Source organism: Ceratocystis lukuohia (assembly GCF_044167205.1).
Source record: "Ceratocystis lukuohia strain C4212 chromosome Unknown Supercontig5_pilon, whole genome shotgun sequence".
Taxonomy (NCBI): domain Eukaryota; kingdom Fungi; phylum Ascomycota; class Sordariomycetes; order Microascales; family Ceratocystidaceae; genus Ceratocystis; species Ceratocystis lukuohia.
The window spans coordinates 1,390,736-1,404,559 of NW_027263524.1; the positions used below are offsets into that span (position 1 = coordinate 1,390,736).

The 13,824-nt window shown below is 50.0% G+C and overlaps 5 protein-coding genes across 5 annotated transcripts; 1 reads left to right on the top strand and 4 right to left on the bottom strand.

The window, feature by feature from the left end:
• Positions 1–384: 384 nt before the first annotated feature.
• On the bottom strand, positions 385–2,477 carry HOO65_050343 (FACT complex subunit POB3; the record flags this gene model as incomplete). Its single annotated transcript, XM_071003253.1, has 4 exons — positions 385–967; positions 1,064–1,393; positions 1,544–2,269; positions 2,470–2,477. The coding sequence occupies 4 exons, from the start codon at positions 2,475–2,477 to the stop codon at positions 385–387; spliced, it is 1,647 nt and encodes a 548-aa protein (XP_070858402.1).
• A 617-nt stretch (positions 2,478–3,094) lies between these two features.
• On the bottom strand, positions 3,095–5,126 carry HOO65_050344 (Acetate/butyrate--CoA ligase AAE7, peroxisomal; the record flags this gene model as incomplete). Its single annotated transcript, XM_071003259.1, has 5 exons — positions 3,095–3,408; positions 3,466–3,862; positions 3,984–4,230; positions 4,297–4,583; positions 4,641–5,126. The coding sequence occupies 5 exons, from the start codon at positions 5,124–5,126 to the stop codon at positions 3,095–3,097; spliced, it is 1,731 nt and encodes a 576-aa protein (XP_070858403.1).
• Positions 5,127–6,028: 902 nt separating this feature from the next.
• On the top strand, positions 6,029–7,214 carry HOO65_050345 (Thymocyte nuclear protein 1; the record flags this gene model as incomplete). The annotated part of the gene is made up of 3 exons (XM_071003440.1): positions 6,029–6,515; positions 6,729–6,845; positions 6,937–7,214. 3 exons carry the CDS (start codon positions 6,029–6,031, stop codon positions 7,212–7,214), a joined length of 882 nt encoding a protein of 293 aa, XP_070858404.1.
• Positions 7,215–7,403: 189 nt separating this feature from the next.
• On the bottom strand, positions 7,404–10,717 carry HOO65_050346 (beta-glucosidase, variant; the record flags this gene model as incomplete). The annotated part of the gene is made up of 4 exons (XM_071003144.1): positions 7,404–7,526; positions 7,642–8,925; positions 9,684–10,031; positions 10,133–10,717. The coding sequence occupies 4 exons, from the start codon at positions 10,715–10,717 to the stop codon at positions 7,404–7,406; spliced, it is 2,340 nt and encodes a 779-aa protein (XP_070858405.1).
• A 1,948-nt stretch (positions 10,718–12,665) lies between these two features.
• HOO65_050347 (uncharacterized protein) lies at positions 12,666–13,366 on the bottom strand (the record flags this gene model as incomplete). Its single annotated transcript, XM_071003518.1, has 2 exons — positions 12,666–13,229; positions 13,286–13,366. The coding sequence occupies 2 exons, from the start codon at positions 13,364–13,366 to the stop codon at positions 12,666–12,668; spliced, it is 645 nt and encodes a 214-aa protein (XP_070858406.1).
• Between the last annotated feature and the right edge of the window lie 458 nt (positions 13,367–13,824).

The following is a 13,824-nucleotide window of genomic DNA, read 5'->3' on the forward strand; positions in this document are numbered from 1 at the left end:
CTATCCGTCCTCTTTTTCTCTCTGCCTGTCTTTTGCTGCATGGCGCTTTTTTTCTTTTCCCCTTTCCTTATGCCCAAGGAAGATATTACATACTACTTACTCATGTATGCAAATCCAGGTCGTGTACTTCATCATGTACCAATATAAACAAATAACAAATAAATAAGATTTGAACTGAATCGTCTTCATTATTATTGAGTGTCTGTGCATGTATGTATCCCTTTGACTGTCCCCACAGGGGTACGGATATCGACGATTACTACTCCTGACTGGTATTATTTATATCTACCGATATTCCAAGAAAACAAAAGACTACGATATTTCCCCCTCATCTCATCCCCCCCCCCCCCCCCCCCCATCCAACTTGCTAAGCTCGCCCTCCTGTTAATCGGCCGACTTCTTCTTCTTCTTGGCCGGAGGTTCGTCCTTTGCACCTTCATCATCGTCGTCGTCATCCTCCACATCACTTTCCCCAGAGCCAGAGCCAGAGCTCTCGTGCTCGCTGTCAAACTCCTCGGCAACTTCTGACTCGCTCTCAGCCTCAAAGTCCTCGTCGACGGACTCCTCGTCTTCGTCAGCCGAGCCTCGGTCGGCCCGGTTGGGAACCATCTCGCCATCAGAGTCGGACAGCTCGGCACGCACAGCAGCAGCAGCCATCTTAGCATCCTCATCAATCTCATTCTTGACCCGCAGGCCTTTGAGCCGGAAAAATGTCTCGAGTGCCTTGAGGTCTTCACGGTTGATGTTGCTAAACTGCCATGAGCCGGCGTTCTTCATGTGCACAGTAATGTCAAAGGTCGATAAAGCAGACATGGCACCCTCAACACGGGAGAATGTAACGGATTGTGTTTGCTCGTACGTAACGTAAGTTGCCGGTTTCGGCACAAACATAAAGGCTTTTTCTAGCAGGAATAGATGACCTTCGCTGGCTTTGATCGAACATTTGATGCCTTGTGATTGGCGGTGCCTACGGAGGAGGGGATGATGTGTTAGAGCAATGCACACAGTATAGCAGTCAATGTAGCGGGCCAGTTGGCCGACTAGGGAGGAGACAAAAACTTACGTTAGGAAGCTCTTGGCTGGTGTGCTAATCTTTTTCCGTCCTAGCCCCTTGAACAGATATGTCACCACCTGGTGCAGAGGCTGCTCGTAGTGTCCAACCAGACGGTCCTGGTACTTGGTCTTGAGGTCTTCTTCGGAGATGTTCAGGTCGATTGTCGTCTCTTCCTCCTTGTTAAACTGCATAACCACAAAGGGGTATCTTGTTTGACCCTGGCGAAGAGGCGGATCAAGACCCAGACAGAGCATACAGTGGGTTTCATCAGGAGGTAGGACCATGAACTTTTTGATGGAGTCGTACTTGATCTTGTAGTCGTACGACTTTCCGCGCAATCTGAAGGAAGAGTCGTACATGTCGATATCGAAACGACCTCTACAAACGGAAGGGATGGTTAATTGAAAGATGCTAGATCAAGTTGTCTTTGCGCTAAGCTGACGCGCTGTCAAAGAAGACAATAGAGAAGAATCGAGAGTAAAAACATACCTGGGAGTAAGATGTAGCACTTCGAGAAACGTGGCAATGGTATCGCCCGCAGTCTCGCCAATCTCTGCCTTTTCCATAAGGGTATCGTAGAAGAGTGCAGCGGCACTTTTCTCTTCAGTTTCTTCCAGCTCCTCGCCGTCCTCGCCAACCTTTTTCAGACTGGCCATCCCAGGCACGTAGAAGCGCATCTCCACAAGCTGGTCTTTGCCAGCACCTGCCTTTTTGCCTGTGCTTCGAGCGCCGCCAAGCTTGTTGGAGGCTCCATTGTCTTCACCGTCTGCTGGTAGAGACATCTCGACGGAGATCTCATTGCGGCCGGCCAGATTGGTGTTGCTGATTTCGGAGTAGGGAATTTCGAAGGCGGGGCGGTTCTGGACATTAAAAGTGAGTTCGGCCTTGGTGAATTCCGTCTTGCCCCAGTTCCAGCCACGCAGCGCGTGCTCTTTGTTTTCAAGGCCAATGCTGTACCAGTTTTTGAAGATCTTGACTAGACGGTCATAGTCTTCTTGTAGAAATCCATCGAGTTGAATAATGCGGGAATTTCGGTCCAGAATCTTGACTTCGTAGCCTTTAGAAGCCCTACTCCATTGCGTTGCACCAATCTGAGTGTTATCCAGAGTAAAGGTATCACCGCCCGAGGAGGGTTTCCAGCCGAAGCCGTCTTTGGCGAAGCGGCACTTCCCGGCTTCGGACGAAAGGTCGAGATAGATGTTGTCGAAGCTCTCGCTATATGAGAGGAGAGGGTAAGATGATGCCAGTTAGCACTTTGAAGGAGATCCATCAAGTCGGTATGCGAAAGACACCCCGCAATCAGCCACCTTGTCCCTGCCGAAGCTAGAGCTAAAGGCCTCTTGAATCGCCTAGAGCGAGCATAGGGGAAATAGAGCAGACGCTGTTCACGATTGCAATAAATAATAGTCACTTACAAAGACATGATGCCGGCTTTAAGACACAGGACCAGGCCGGTCTATCGCGATCGCGGATTGAGTAGGGATAAATTGTAGGGCCGAGCAGCGCGACAAATCAGCAGCAAAAATGAACAACAGAAGGGAGGGACAGAAGAAGCTTCAGTCAATTGAGGTAGCGCGATAGAAAAAAACAAAGCGGCGATGGTGGGAACTGATCAAGAGTTAGAGCTCATAGCAAAGAAACCAGAGGGAAGTGAAGAAAAAGAAGAGCCAACATAGTAGAAAATTGGCAGGGTTGGAATTGAACCGCGTAACCCTAACTGAGCTCTGGTTTACTTTTTTTCTACTTGCCTTTTTGTCGCGGCTGCGATCGAAGATAACGCGTTCATTGGCCAGGATTTTACACTTAAGCTGGGAAGGAAGCGGCAGAAACTGATAATCTATTCACCGCCTTTCGACACTTTGTCACCTTGGCAACATGGCTTATAGAGCAAGTCGCACAACTATGGTGTGTTATACAACACTCTATCCTTTGTTGACTAGTATGATAAGATGCGCCTTGGAATTTATTTCTTTGCATGGCTAAAAACTAACTTCCGGTTGGATTAATTGATTCTTTCTGTTTTGTAACCTCTTCTCTCTTCTACTTCTCCTCGTTCACACCCGTCTTTGCCCATTCTCTCAGCACATTTTTACGGATCTTGCCTGTGCTTGTCTTGGGAAGCTCTGGGACTATCTCTACCTCGCGCGGTACCATGAACTTGCTGATGCCATTGTGATTCCGGGCCCATTCCAGGAACTCGGTTTCGTCGACATGACGGCCCTGCTTCAGCGTAATATATGCCTTAGGCCGTTCTCCCCAGTGTTCATCAGGGACAGCTACTACGCCAGCCTCAAGGATAGAGGGATGTTCGACAAGCATGCTTTCAAGGGCAACAGATGAGATATTCTCGCCGCCTGTTGAATCCTGAGTGTTAGCGGGGTCTTTTATTGCCTGCTAGTTCGGGTACGTACCAGAGATGATGATGTCCTTGGACCGGTCTAGCACTTGGGCACTGCCGTCTGGATGCCACACAGCCAAATCGCCGCTATGAAGGCCTCCTCCAGCAAATAGTTTGCGTGTGGCCGCAGGGTCCTTATAGTAGCCCTTGGCGCAAATGTTACCGAAAAACACAATCTCGCCAATCTCTTCGCCGTTTTTGGCTACGTCGATTAGCACACCTTCGGGCTGGTCTGTCTTGACAACACGAATTGGAAGGCTGGTGACGAAACCATGGCCTTGGCGTGCCATGCGGGCAAACCGCTCTTTTTCGGGGAGCTCGTCCCATGATGGTAGCTCATAGCAGCATGTTAGCGGCCCGTATGTTTCGGTCATGCCATAGGCGTGACGAGGTAGAAGATTGAGACTGGTCTATGATAGGTGTAGGAGATGTTAGTAGGTGACGGCTTTCTGTGGTGGGGTGCTCCCTTTTAGTCTTTGATATCTACGCTGCTACCGCTTTAAACTTTTCATGGCTCAGAGCTAGACGTACCATGAGTTGGAACAAGTGAGCTGTTGGTGGGCTCGCTGCCACTACAACTCTTATGGGGCGTGGGAGCCGCTCAGCTTCGGGAGAGTTGCACAAAAGTGTGTTGACTGTGGGTGCGGCACAAAAGTGCGTGATGCCCTCTTCCTTTAATATCTTCCATATCAGTGGATAGTCGATTTTCCGTAAACCATAGTGGGTACCACGGACTGCGGTTACGCTCCAGGGAAATGTCCATCCCATGGCATGGAACCTAGAGAGTTCTCGTTAGAAGAGCGAGTTGTACGCAAGAAAATGGGCCCATAAGGGCTACACTTACATGGGCAAAATCCATAGATATTTGCAGCGCCTGTCCTGTACATTCAGCCCATTGTCTACGATGCCTCCCATGGCTGCGAGATAGGCTCCTCGGTGAGAAAGCATAACGCCCTTAGGCCGAGATGTCGTCCCTGATGTGAATGGCAGGGCAATCATGTCTTCCTCGTCCTTGCACTGGGCCTCTAGCCCGGCCCAGCCTTCATTGCTGTTCTTGGCATCAAACTCCATGCCCTCCAGCACGGCCTCGCCGTACGGCCCACACTGTCCCGCTTCTGCGGTTGCTGTATCCTGAAGCTCTAGTTAGTTGGGAGCATCGCTTGATATTCGTTGTGAGAAAGAGCTTACTAAGTCGACGACTATTCTGGTCTTGGGGTGGGCCTTGATGTACGCGCCCAGAAGGTCCTTATACTCGTCATCAACTACGATGGCATCCACCTCTGCAAAGTCAAAAATGTACGCAATATCGTCTTCCTTGAGTCGGTAATTCACTGGCACAACGACGCCTCCAGCAGCCACAACGCCGTATATACACTCGAGAAAGGCCGGCGTATTTGGTGCTAGGACGCCAACTCGCTTCAAGTTATGCTTGAGGAGGAAATGGGCTAGGCCACAGGCTCGGTCAGCAAAAACCTGGTATGAACGCCTCAACACCTTATTGTCCCGTGTCAGGTGCACGATGGCCTCGGCATCGGGCTCGATAGCTGCAGCTCGTGGAAGGAAGAAGGTGGGCGAAAGGGTGTGCAGGTTGTGCTTGTGCTCAAAGTCGTCGGTGCCGGATCCGGCCTTGAGATGGTTGAGAATGCTCCCCAGCCGCTCAGCCAGAGGTGACATGGCAACAGGTCGTGTTTAATGATAGCAGAGAAGAAGAGGCGATAGAGCCAACAGCGGTGGTGGTACTATGTTGCCCAAAAGAGAAGAACAGAAAGAGAGCCCGGAGTCGAAGTCAAGATAGATCTGGGGTTGTGCGTAAGCTTGATATAAGTGGTAGACCAAGGGAAAAACAAAGACACCTGCGAATCGGAGGTTACCCTTTGTCATATATCATATGGAATGAGCTATCTCACATGGTTCCGTCTGTGTCTCATAGTCTCAGTCGTCTTTATCAGGGCAGACTAAACCCCAATTTTAGTTGATTCACACCGCCTATACTCCAACTTCAGGGCGATCAGACAGCCACGTCCATGTATGTGTTGGAGATAAGCTACTAGTAGCTCTATTGAAGAAGCTAAAGTCTACCCTGCCCTGCATATACGGAGAGCAGGATACGTCACGTAAGCCATATACGTCATTACGCTCATAAATAAAGCTTGAGCCTGATAAGGACGTATCTATGCGCTGCAACTGTTCCACTGCTGTCTAGATGAACCTTGGAGTAATGCACATAAGCTTAGCCGGAGTTAATCCGACAAATAAGTAGAGCATTGATGTCTGTGTGAAGCCGAAGAGCTAGAAGAAATAAAGTCTCCAAATCCTGGACGCCCGGCAGCTTACTTGAACCCTCTTTTCTCCGAAGGAAAATAAACTTTGAAGGTCTTCTCCCTTAGAGCGCAGGTCCTTGTCTTGCTGTAGACCCTAATCTTTATTAAATGTGGGGCCTGACTTTAGGATCGCGACTACGCGCCTGGGCTCTCCCTCAAAGAATAAGGGTCATGCGAACATCAACGGTTTCTGTGAAGAAGCATATTCTGCGCTTTGATTTGCCTTGCAACCAGACACATACGCATTTTTTCGCCATGGCTAGGAAGCGCGCAGCTACACAGACGGAAACCACTGAGGGGCAGGAGCCAAAGAGGCGAGCCTCTGCCCGGTTAAGGGGCTCAGATACTACTGTTGCTGCTCAGGTTGATGTTCCTATATACAATGCAACCACAAGAGCGCCTAGAAACTCAAAGCGAAAATTGCCAGAAGCTTCAGATAGAGAGCCAGAAGAAGAGCATAAGCCACAGACACCTAAACTAAAGACCGCTTTACAAGCAACAGCGGCGCCTAAACCCAAAGCCAAGTCAAGCACTTCATCGAACTCAGGTCAAGGTTTGGCCAACTCGGACGCAAACCCAGATCCGGACTCACTGCCAGAAGTTAACCCCGAGATTGACCGACACGATGGCGAGTGGTATTTCCTCATGAAAGCCGAGCCTGAGACTCGCTACGAGAACGGGATTGACGTGCGTTTCTCAATCGATGATTTGCGGGCGTGCAAGAAGCCGGAGCCTTGGGATGGTAAGTTGCTGAGACGGACGCTGAGCCTTCGAAGTTTAGTAGGTGATGACGCTCGTTAGAGTAGACCGCTGACCCTAGAATCAATAGGAATTCGAAATTATGCCGGTATGCAGTCTTGTTTTTTTTTCCTTTCGTGCATCCTGGCGCGCCGGATAACCATCCGATAGTTCGTATTCATTTCCGCCGTCTCGGGATTTCTAACACTTCGTTTAGCACGCAATAATTTCAAAGCTATGAACTACGGAGACAAGGCCTTCTTTTACCACTCCAACACCAAAGAGCCTGGCATTGTTGGCATCATGGAGGTTGTCAGAGAATACTCTGAAGATGGTACGTCTCAAACTTAGAGGATCCCTTCCTAGCCTCGCCCTATCAATTAGGCCACCCCCTCCCTTATTAACTAAAACACGCGCAACGTCAGTCTCCGCACGCCGGCCCGGCACAGCTTACTACGACCCAAAATCCACCAAGGAGAATCCGAAATGGGGGCTCGTACATGTGCGCTTCGTCAAGAAGTTTGCCGTGCCTATTGGCCTACAAGAACTGCGCCAGTTGGGCAATGCGGGCAAGCTAAACGACATGCAGATGTTGAAGCAGACACGACTCTCAGTCAGCAAGGTGGGCCAGAAGGAATTCAGATTCCTGTGTGACCTGGCAGACCAAAAGGCCAAAGCAGCGGGTTTGGAGCATATTGTGTGACATTACAGCGATGGGACGTAGTGCGACAGGAGCCGTGGCGCGATGCGATGTGTAGTATGCAGTGTAGCAAATGGCGCGTGGGTGCCTCATACCTAATTCGTTAAATCAGTAGATTCATCTTGGCCTTGGGCCTTGACACAGCACTAGCCGAAACTATCTTTCCCAACACAAACAAGGCTATAAAGTAGTTTACGGAGTGCTCTTGATTAGACTCTCGAATAGGGGCTTCATTGCCTTGGCGCTCTTCTTCGGGTAGCGCTTCTGGTTATCCTTGTAATCAACAGCAACAACACCAAAGCGGATTTGATAGCCCTAGACAGGAAATGTTAGCAACTGTCTTCTATGCAATTAGGGACAGGCGATATGGCGACGCAACAGAGCTTATACGCCTGGGGCGACAATGCCTAGTCATTTTGCTATTGCTTACATCGGCCCACTCAAAATTGTCCATCAACGACCAGCCCATATATCCCTTGATGTTAACCCCATCCTTCTCGCAGGCCTCGGCCATGGCGTGGATGTAGTCATTGAAATACCGCACGCGGAACTCGTCATTAACCATGTCCTTGATTGCCAAGTCGTTCTCGTTTTTCACCGATGTGCCGTTTTCGGTGACGTAGATGGTGGGGTTGTTGTACCGCTTACTTAGCCAGACCAATAAATCCCTGAAACCCCGGGCACACGGCCGTAGCCACGCGGACTGGGTCTCATCTCCGATGCAATCTCCAGCCTTGTTCCAAAAGTTTAGATCCATATGGCCGACAAAGTCCCAGTCTGGAGCCAGGCCATCCTTGTGCTTGGCATAATTAGATGTATAATGATTCATGCCGTAGAAGTCGTTGGATCCAAGAACCAATTCGCGCTCTTCGCTTGTGAACTCGGGTAACCGCGAGCCAAGCTGCTCTCGCATTGATTCTGGATAGGCGCCAAAGTAGATTGGATCGGCAAACCAAGCCATTGAGAACTCTAGGCGTCGTGTGGCAGCGATGTGATCCATAGGATTTTCAGGATCCCAGGGATACGCAAAGTCGCCGTTGAGAGTGATGCCTATGATGCCACGGCTAGTGGGAGATGTGTCAGTAGCAGAAGTAGCTGTAGATATTGCGCGGTAAGCCCTAACGGCCCGACCATGGGCTACAAGTATATTGTGGCCAACAATCCAAGGCTCACGCGCTGAGTCGCCAACAGGACTCTTGGTTCTATCGGAAGTGCGACCAGGAGCATTCAACCCGATGCTGTATCCTAAGATAGCCGAGCACCATGGTTCATTGAAGGTGATCCAGTGCTTGACCTTGGGTAATGCCTTGAACATGAGCTGAGCGTAATGCTCAAAATCAAGGGGAAACTCGGTGCGATTCAAAAGACCCCCATAGCGTTTGTCAAGAGCATCTGGCAAATCCCAATGGTAGAGGGTGACAAATGGAGTGATGCCAGCCGCGAGCAGTTCGTCGACAAATCCAACGTAAAAGTCAAGCCCGATTTTATTAATAGGGTCATTGCGACCCCCAAGCGGAATGACCCGTGACCAGGAGATAGAGAAGCGGTAGCACTTTGCCCCGAGAGATTTGAGCAGGGCTACATCGCTGCTTGCCTGCTTGTACGAGTCGCAAGCGACGGCGCCAGAGCTGCCGTCAGCGATCTTACCCTCAGTTGCACAAAAGGTGTCCCAGATTGACGGGCCACGGCCATCGACATCGACAGAGCCTTCAATCTGGTAGCTGTGAGGACTGCGTTAACAAGGGGAGATTTCTTCTAGAGAGGGGATTGGAGACTTGCGCTGCGGTGGCAAAGCCCCAGAGAAAGTCTATGGGGAGTGACATGCTAGCTGAAAGCGGATATGCAAAGGCTGTTGGTCACGAGAACCTCGAGTAGGTTCAATGAGACAAGGATCAAAGCTGGCTAACTCTATCAGACCATATGATTCGTGAAGCGGGGCAGGCAGCTTTTCACAATGAAATGTTGAGGCCCACTTTTTGATAGCACATTGGATGTGAGATTGGGGCGGGCAGAAGGTTGTTTAAGTAGAAAAAAGCAGACAAAGTTCCTGTCTGAGGTTTCGACATGACGGAGCAAAGTTTGATGCTTGAATCTAAGCTGGCTGGAGGTGATAGATGATGTGGCGCGTTTTCTGTCCCCCCTCTCCGAAATTTCTTACGGAAGGTGAGGACTTCAGGCAAGAACGACCCGACAACTTGGTGGGCTTACGTAATATTTTGACGTTATATAAGTGGATTATGACACTGATTTGCACTTTCTGTATTTTCCGTTCTCAAGTTTTCCCTACATCCACTCAGACCAGTCATATCTCTTTATCCAGTCCTCCAGCGAAGTCATGGGCAGTCAATCCCGGCCTATTTACACTGTTAGCACTATGTCTTCAAAGCTGCGCTCCATTATACTTGTGTTTGTGTCCGTGCTTATGCTCGAAGACAACATCTGGGCTTCCTTTTCTGGGTTCTTTTCTCTTACCTTGATTAGATCCTCGGCATACAGCAGGTCCATGCCGCCGTCATAGCCGGGCTCGTTGTTGTATGTGAACATGTCCTCGAGCTCCTGGCCCAGCATCTCGTCATTTGGAGAGTCAATAAACTCCTTGGCTGAGACCTCACGGTAGATAGCAGGCAGGCCAGTAACGCGGCCCCACGTGGCCATCCAGTCAGACCAGCTGCATACGGCGCCCGCAGCCATGTAGTTCTTTCCGGGGGGCATCTGGTACACGGCGTAGGTGAAGTTGCCCATGTCTTCGCTGGGGATCAGATGCGGTACAACCCTGTCGGCCTTGGTAGTGGTGGCCATTTCAACAACGCCATCGGGTCTCTGCTGAGGCGTTAGCAAGGGAAGGGGGCGGATAAAAGAACCAGCAAGGAGGAGAATGACAATATGTTAATAGGCTTGCTTCCTGCAATCATACAACGCACCTTGAACAGCCACGACTGGGGCAGGATTCTGAAGCTAGTGTAAAAGTATCCAGTTTGGATGCACGACATCTTCTTAGCCAGCTCGGGGTACTTCTCTTCGACATAGTACGGGTACACATCAGCCTTAGCATCGAAGTGATACAACTCCTTCCGACTGCCATTAGAGCACTTGCCAGCGTGACTCAGAGTCGACACCAAAAAGCCGTTAGGATCCAGGGTGTCGATAGTCGTAGCAGCAGCATCAACAATGTTTTTGCCTTGCTGGAACTCAACGTCATAGGCGTAACGGCGGCAGGTGATGCCCAGCTCAGCAGCCTTGGCACGGCCAGCAAAGAAGGGCTCCCAGTACTGGGTGACCGAGAAAATGATGTTAGCGCCAGCAAAGGCAGGAATCAGAGTCTCCAGGTTGTCCAGGTTAGCCGAGACCATCTCGGCACCAAGAGACGCTAGCTTGACAGCTGGCTCGGTAGAAATGTTGCGGCAAATACCGCGGACACGGAACCCAGCCTGGAGGAAGCGGCGAGCAACGGAGCCACCTTGGTTGCCAGTGGCACCCAAAACAACGATCAGCTTAGGGCTGGACATGACTGGGGAGGCAAAAAGAGAAAGATGGGCGGGCAATCACTGTGTAAGAGTGTAAGAGTGTAAGAGTGTAAGAGTGCAAAAGCGAAAGAGGATGAGGGAGAAGGTGATTGGGAGGTATGAAAAAGGGAAGAAGAAAGAAAATAGGGAAGGAAGAGGAGATGGAGCTGCTATAAAGTATCAAGTAATTTGAGAAAATAAGGACTAGGAACGGCCAAGAGCAAGGAAGCTCTCTATTCACATCCACGCAGGAAGGCCCCGACTTTTAGAACCTTGAACTTAGCATGGACAATGCAGACAGGCCCAGAACACGCACGTGTGGAGTCGGTGACGAGAGTTGAGGGAAAGAGTTAGTAACATGGACAAGCGGGCACATGGACAGCATAAAGACACACACGAGTAATGGGGGTCATGGGGGGTTGTGGCAGATGTGAAGAGACAAGAGGAAGAGGATGCTCCAGCGAATCCCTTTTCTCCCTGTCCTTCTATCTTCCTCCGTCTTCCCCTATCTCCCTCTATCTCTCCTCCATATGCAACTGTCCTCTTTACCCCTCCTTCTCCTCTGGCCAGCTGGCTCCCCTCAGAGGCTTAACCCATTCTCAAGGAGACCCTTCAAAAGTCCGAGGAGGCCAATCCTTAACAGGCCCGGCCCGCAGCGAAGAGGGGAGCAAGGAAACTCCAAAAGAAAGAAATGAGGACGCGGCGGGAAGGAGTAAGCCAGCTAAGAGGCCCCCACTAAAGATTATTGGAGGTTTCTAGGATATTTAGGAGCTTAGGGGCCTAGTGGCCTTAGGAGCTTTAGGAGCTTAGGAGCTATAGGAGCCTCAGGAGCCTTGGAATCTTGCGAGCTCTGGAAAAGGATATTTCCAAGGGTCTGTCTCTAGAGATATTGATATTTCTCGAGGAAGGACTCTGCTGAAAGAGCCTCTTTAGTCTTGTGAAAATAAGCACTCTGGGAGAAGGAGTATAGCACTTGCTTTCTAGATTCAAAGACATGCCATTGTGTTCTATACGTGTTGCTCCTATACCCATGTACTTATGCACTTGTACTTAAGGTGCAGTTTACAGTCTCTTTGTTCTGTTCCCCCTCTCCCGCCATCCTGTTTCCTGGGCTTGGGCTTGGACTTGGGCTCGGGTTCGGGCTTTACATACTATGTACATGCAGTGGCTCGGGCCCAAGCTAGAAATGCACTGCAACGCAACATTGCTGACTGTAAGCCTGAGTACATCAGCGGCAGCAACAAAATGCAGCTAGTCCGGTTTTCCTTCCTCTTATGCATTCTTTATCTCTGCCTAAGCAGTAGAGAAACCCCAATAGAATCCTGCCGCTTAAGCAGTCCAGACGCTTGGGAAGAAGGGCGCATTCAAAATTAGCACATACACCATTACTTATATATCTCTCTATGCAAACTTATGTATACCGTACATACGTGTACACACTGATAGAGATGGCGCAATGGTTTTTCTGCGTACTTCATAAACAACGCCATTGTCTTCCCCCGCTTCCCCTTCCCCCTTTCCCATTGTCGTGCCCTGGCCTTGCTTTGCCCTTGCCCTTGTCCCGTTAAGACCTTAGCCAGGTCGCTGTTGTCCTGGGTCTACACCGTTATTGCCCTGAGCATATAGCATATATATTACGGGTGCAATTTGTCGTCGGACCACTGATATGGTATTAATGAGCTAAAGCTGATTTGAGCTTTACCTTCCCAGAGCCATGGACTCGGGCTCTTTTTGGCTGCTTTGTTTCTTTTTTGGCCGGACCTTATTTTTGGGGGGGGGGGCGGCTTTTTTGACCCTTTTTTTCATATTTGCTTTTCCACCATAATCTATATTTTCTCCTTATGTTACTAGAAGCGAACAAGTTGTTCAAGTCAATGGAAAATTCAAGAAAAGAATAACGTACATAGGAGATGATACTTCTCTTCTCTAGCATTCGCCCTTGGCTCCTCACTCACTCGCCACCCTCCAGAACTTCGAGCTTTCGCTTTCCTTGAGTCCCCACCATCTTCGAGTCCCCCTCTTCCTGGCCTCCCTCATCTTCCTCCTCCTCCTCCTCAACGCTATCCCCTGTCAATTCAACCACCTCCCATTCGACATGCGTGTTTCCATCTTGGGATGTGTGTTTACCGTGGTGGTGGCGCAGGTGCCCACCAGATGCTAGGTCGCCAATAAAGCCTTCAAACCACGGCAGCCGAGTCGAAACCGATTGTTCCCTTACCTGCTTCTTGGAGGATGACGAGTTCTTTTTTGCGCCGCTGGTCCTGCCGCCCGTGCCAGCCTTTGATCCTACCGCGTGCTTCTGCGGAGGTTTCTGCTGCTGCTGCTTTGTCTTCTCTTTGTTTCGTTTATCACTGGTGTCCTTGTCTTCTTCGTTTTCTTCTTCTCCTTCTTCTTCTTCTTCTCCCGACAAAGCCTCTAATTTCGACGCTCCCTCTTCAGGCTCCCGTGGTCCCAAAATATATCCCAGTTCCTCCAAGTCATGCAAATCCTCTCGCGCCATACTACCAAGTGACACCTGTATGTATTCGGCTTCTGAGCGGGGCTCCTCGCTCCAAAATGACAGGGGCGTACCGCAAAATCCGCAGAAATTGCGCCGGCATGAGCTGCTTTCATCAGGCGAGTAAAATCGAGAAATAGTTGAGTGGGATTCATCGGGGAAAAGCGCATACGTGCTGCTATGGTACCAGGAAAGCGGAACACGCAAAAATGCGGGCAATAGCGAGGCTACCGATGACTCTGTGGGAGAAGAATGGGAAAAATTGGTTCGCAGTTAGCTATAGGGTTCGACACTGAAGAACAAGAACAAACGGGACAGAATCCATTGTATGAGCAAAATAATAACGGGGCAGCGCTATTTGTCTGCTTTCAGGGCTGGGGTGGTAACCCCATCGCCCATGGGATGGCGAGGTGGGGAGAGATCAATGCCTGTTGGCACTTGTGCATACAACCCCCATTGATCCCATCTGATCATAAGCCACTCCTAAAAGCATTGACTTGAGTCTTCTTATGTAACCATGATAAATCACCGATATCGACTCTAAGCGACAGTCCGTCCGTCAATGCACATGCGGACCTTCCTTCCATGATTCGTTTAACCTACCATACAAGCG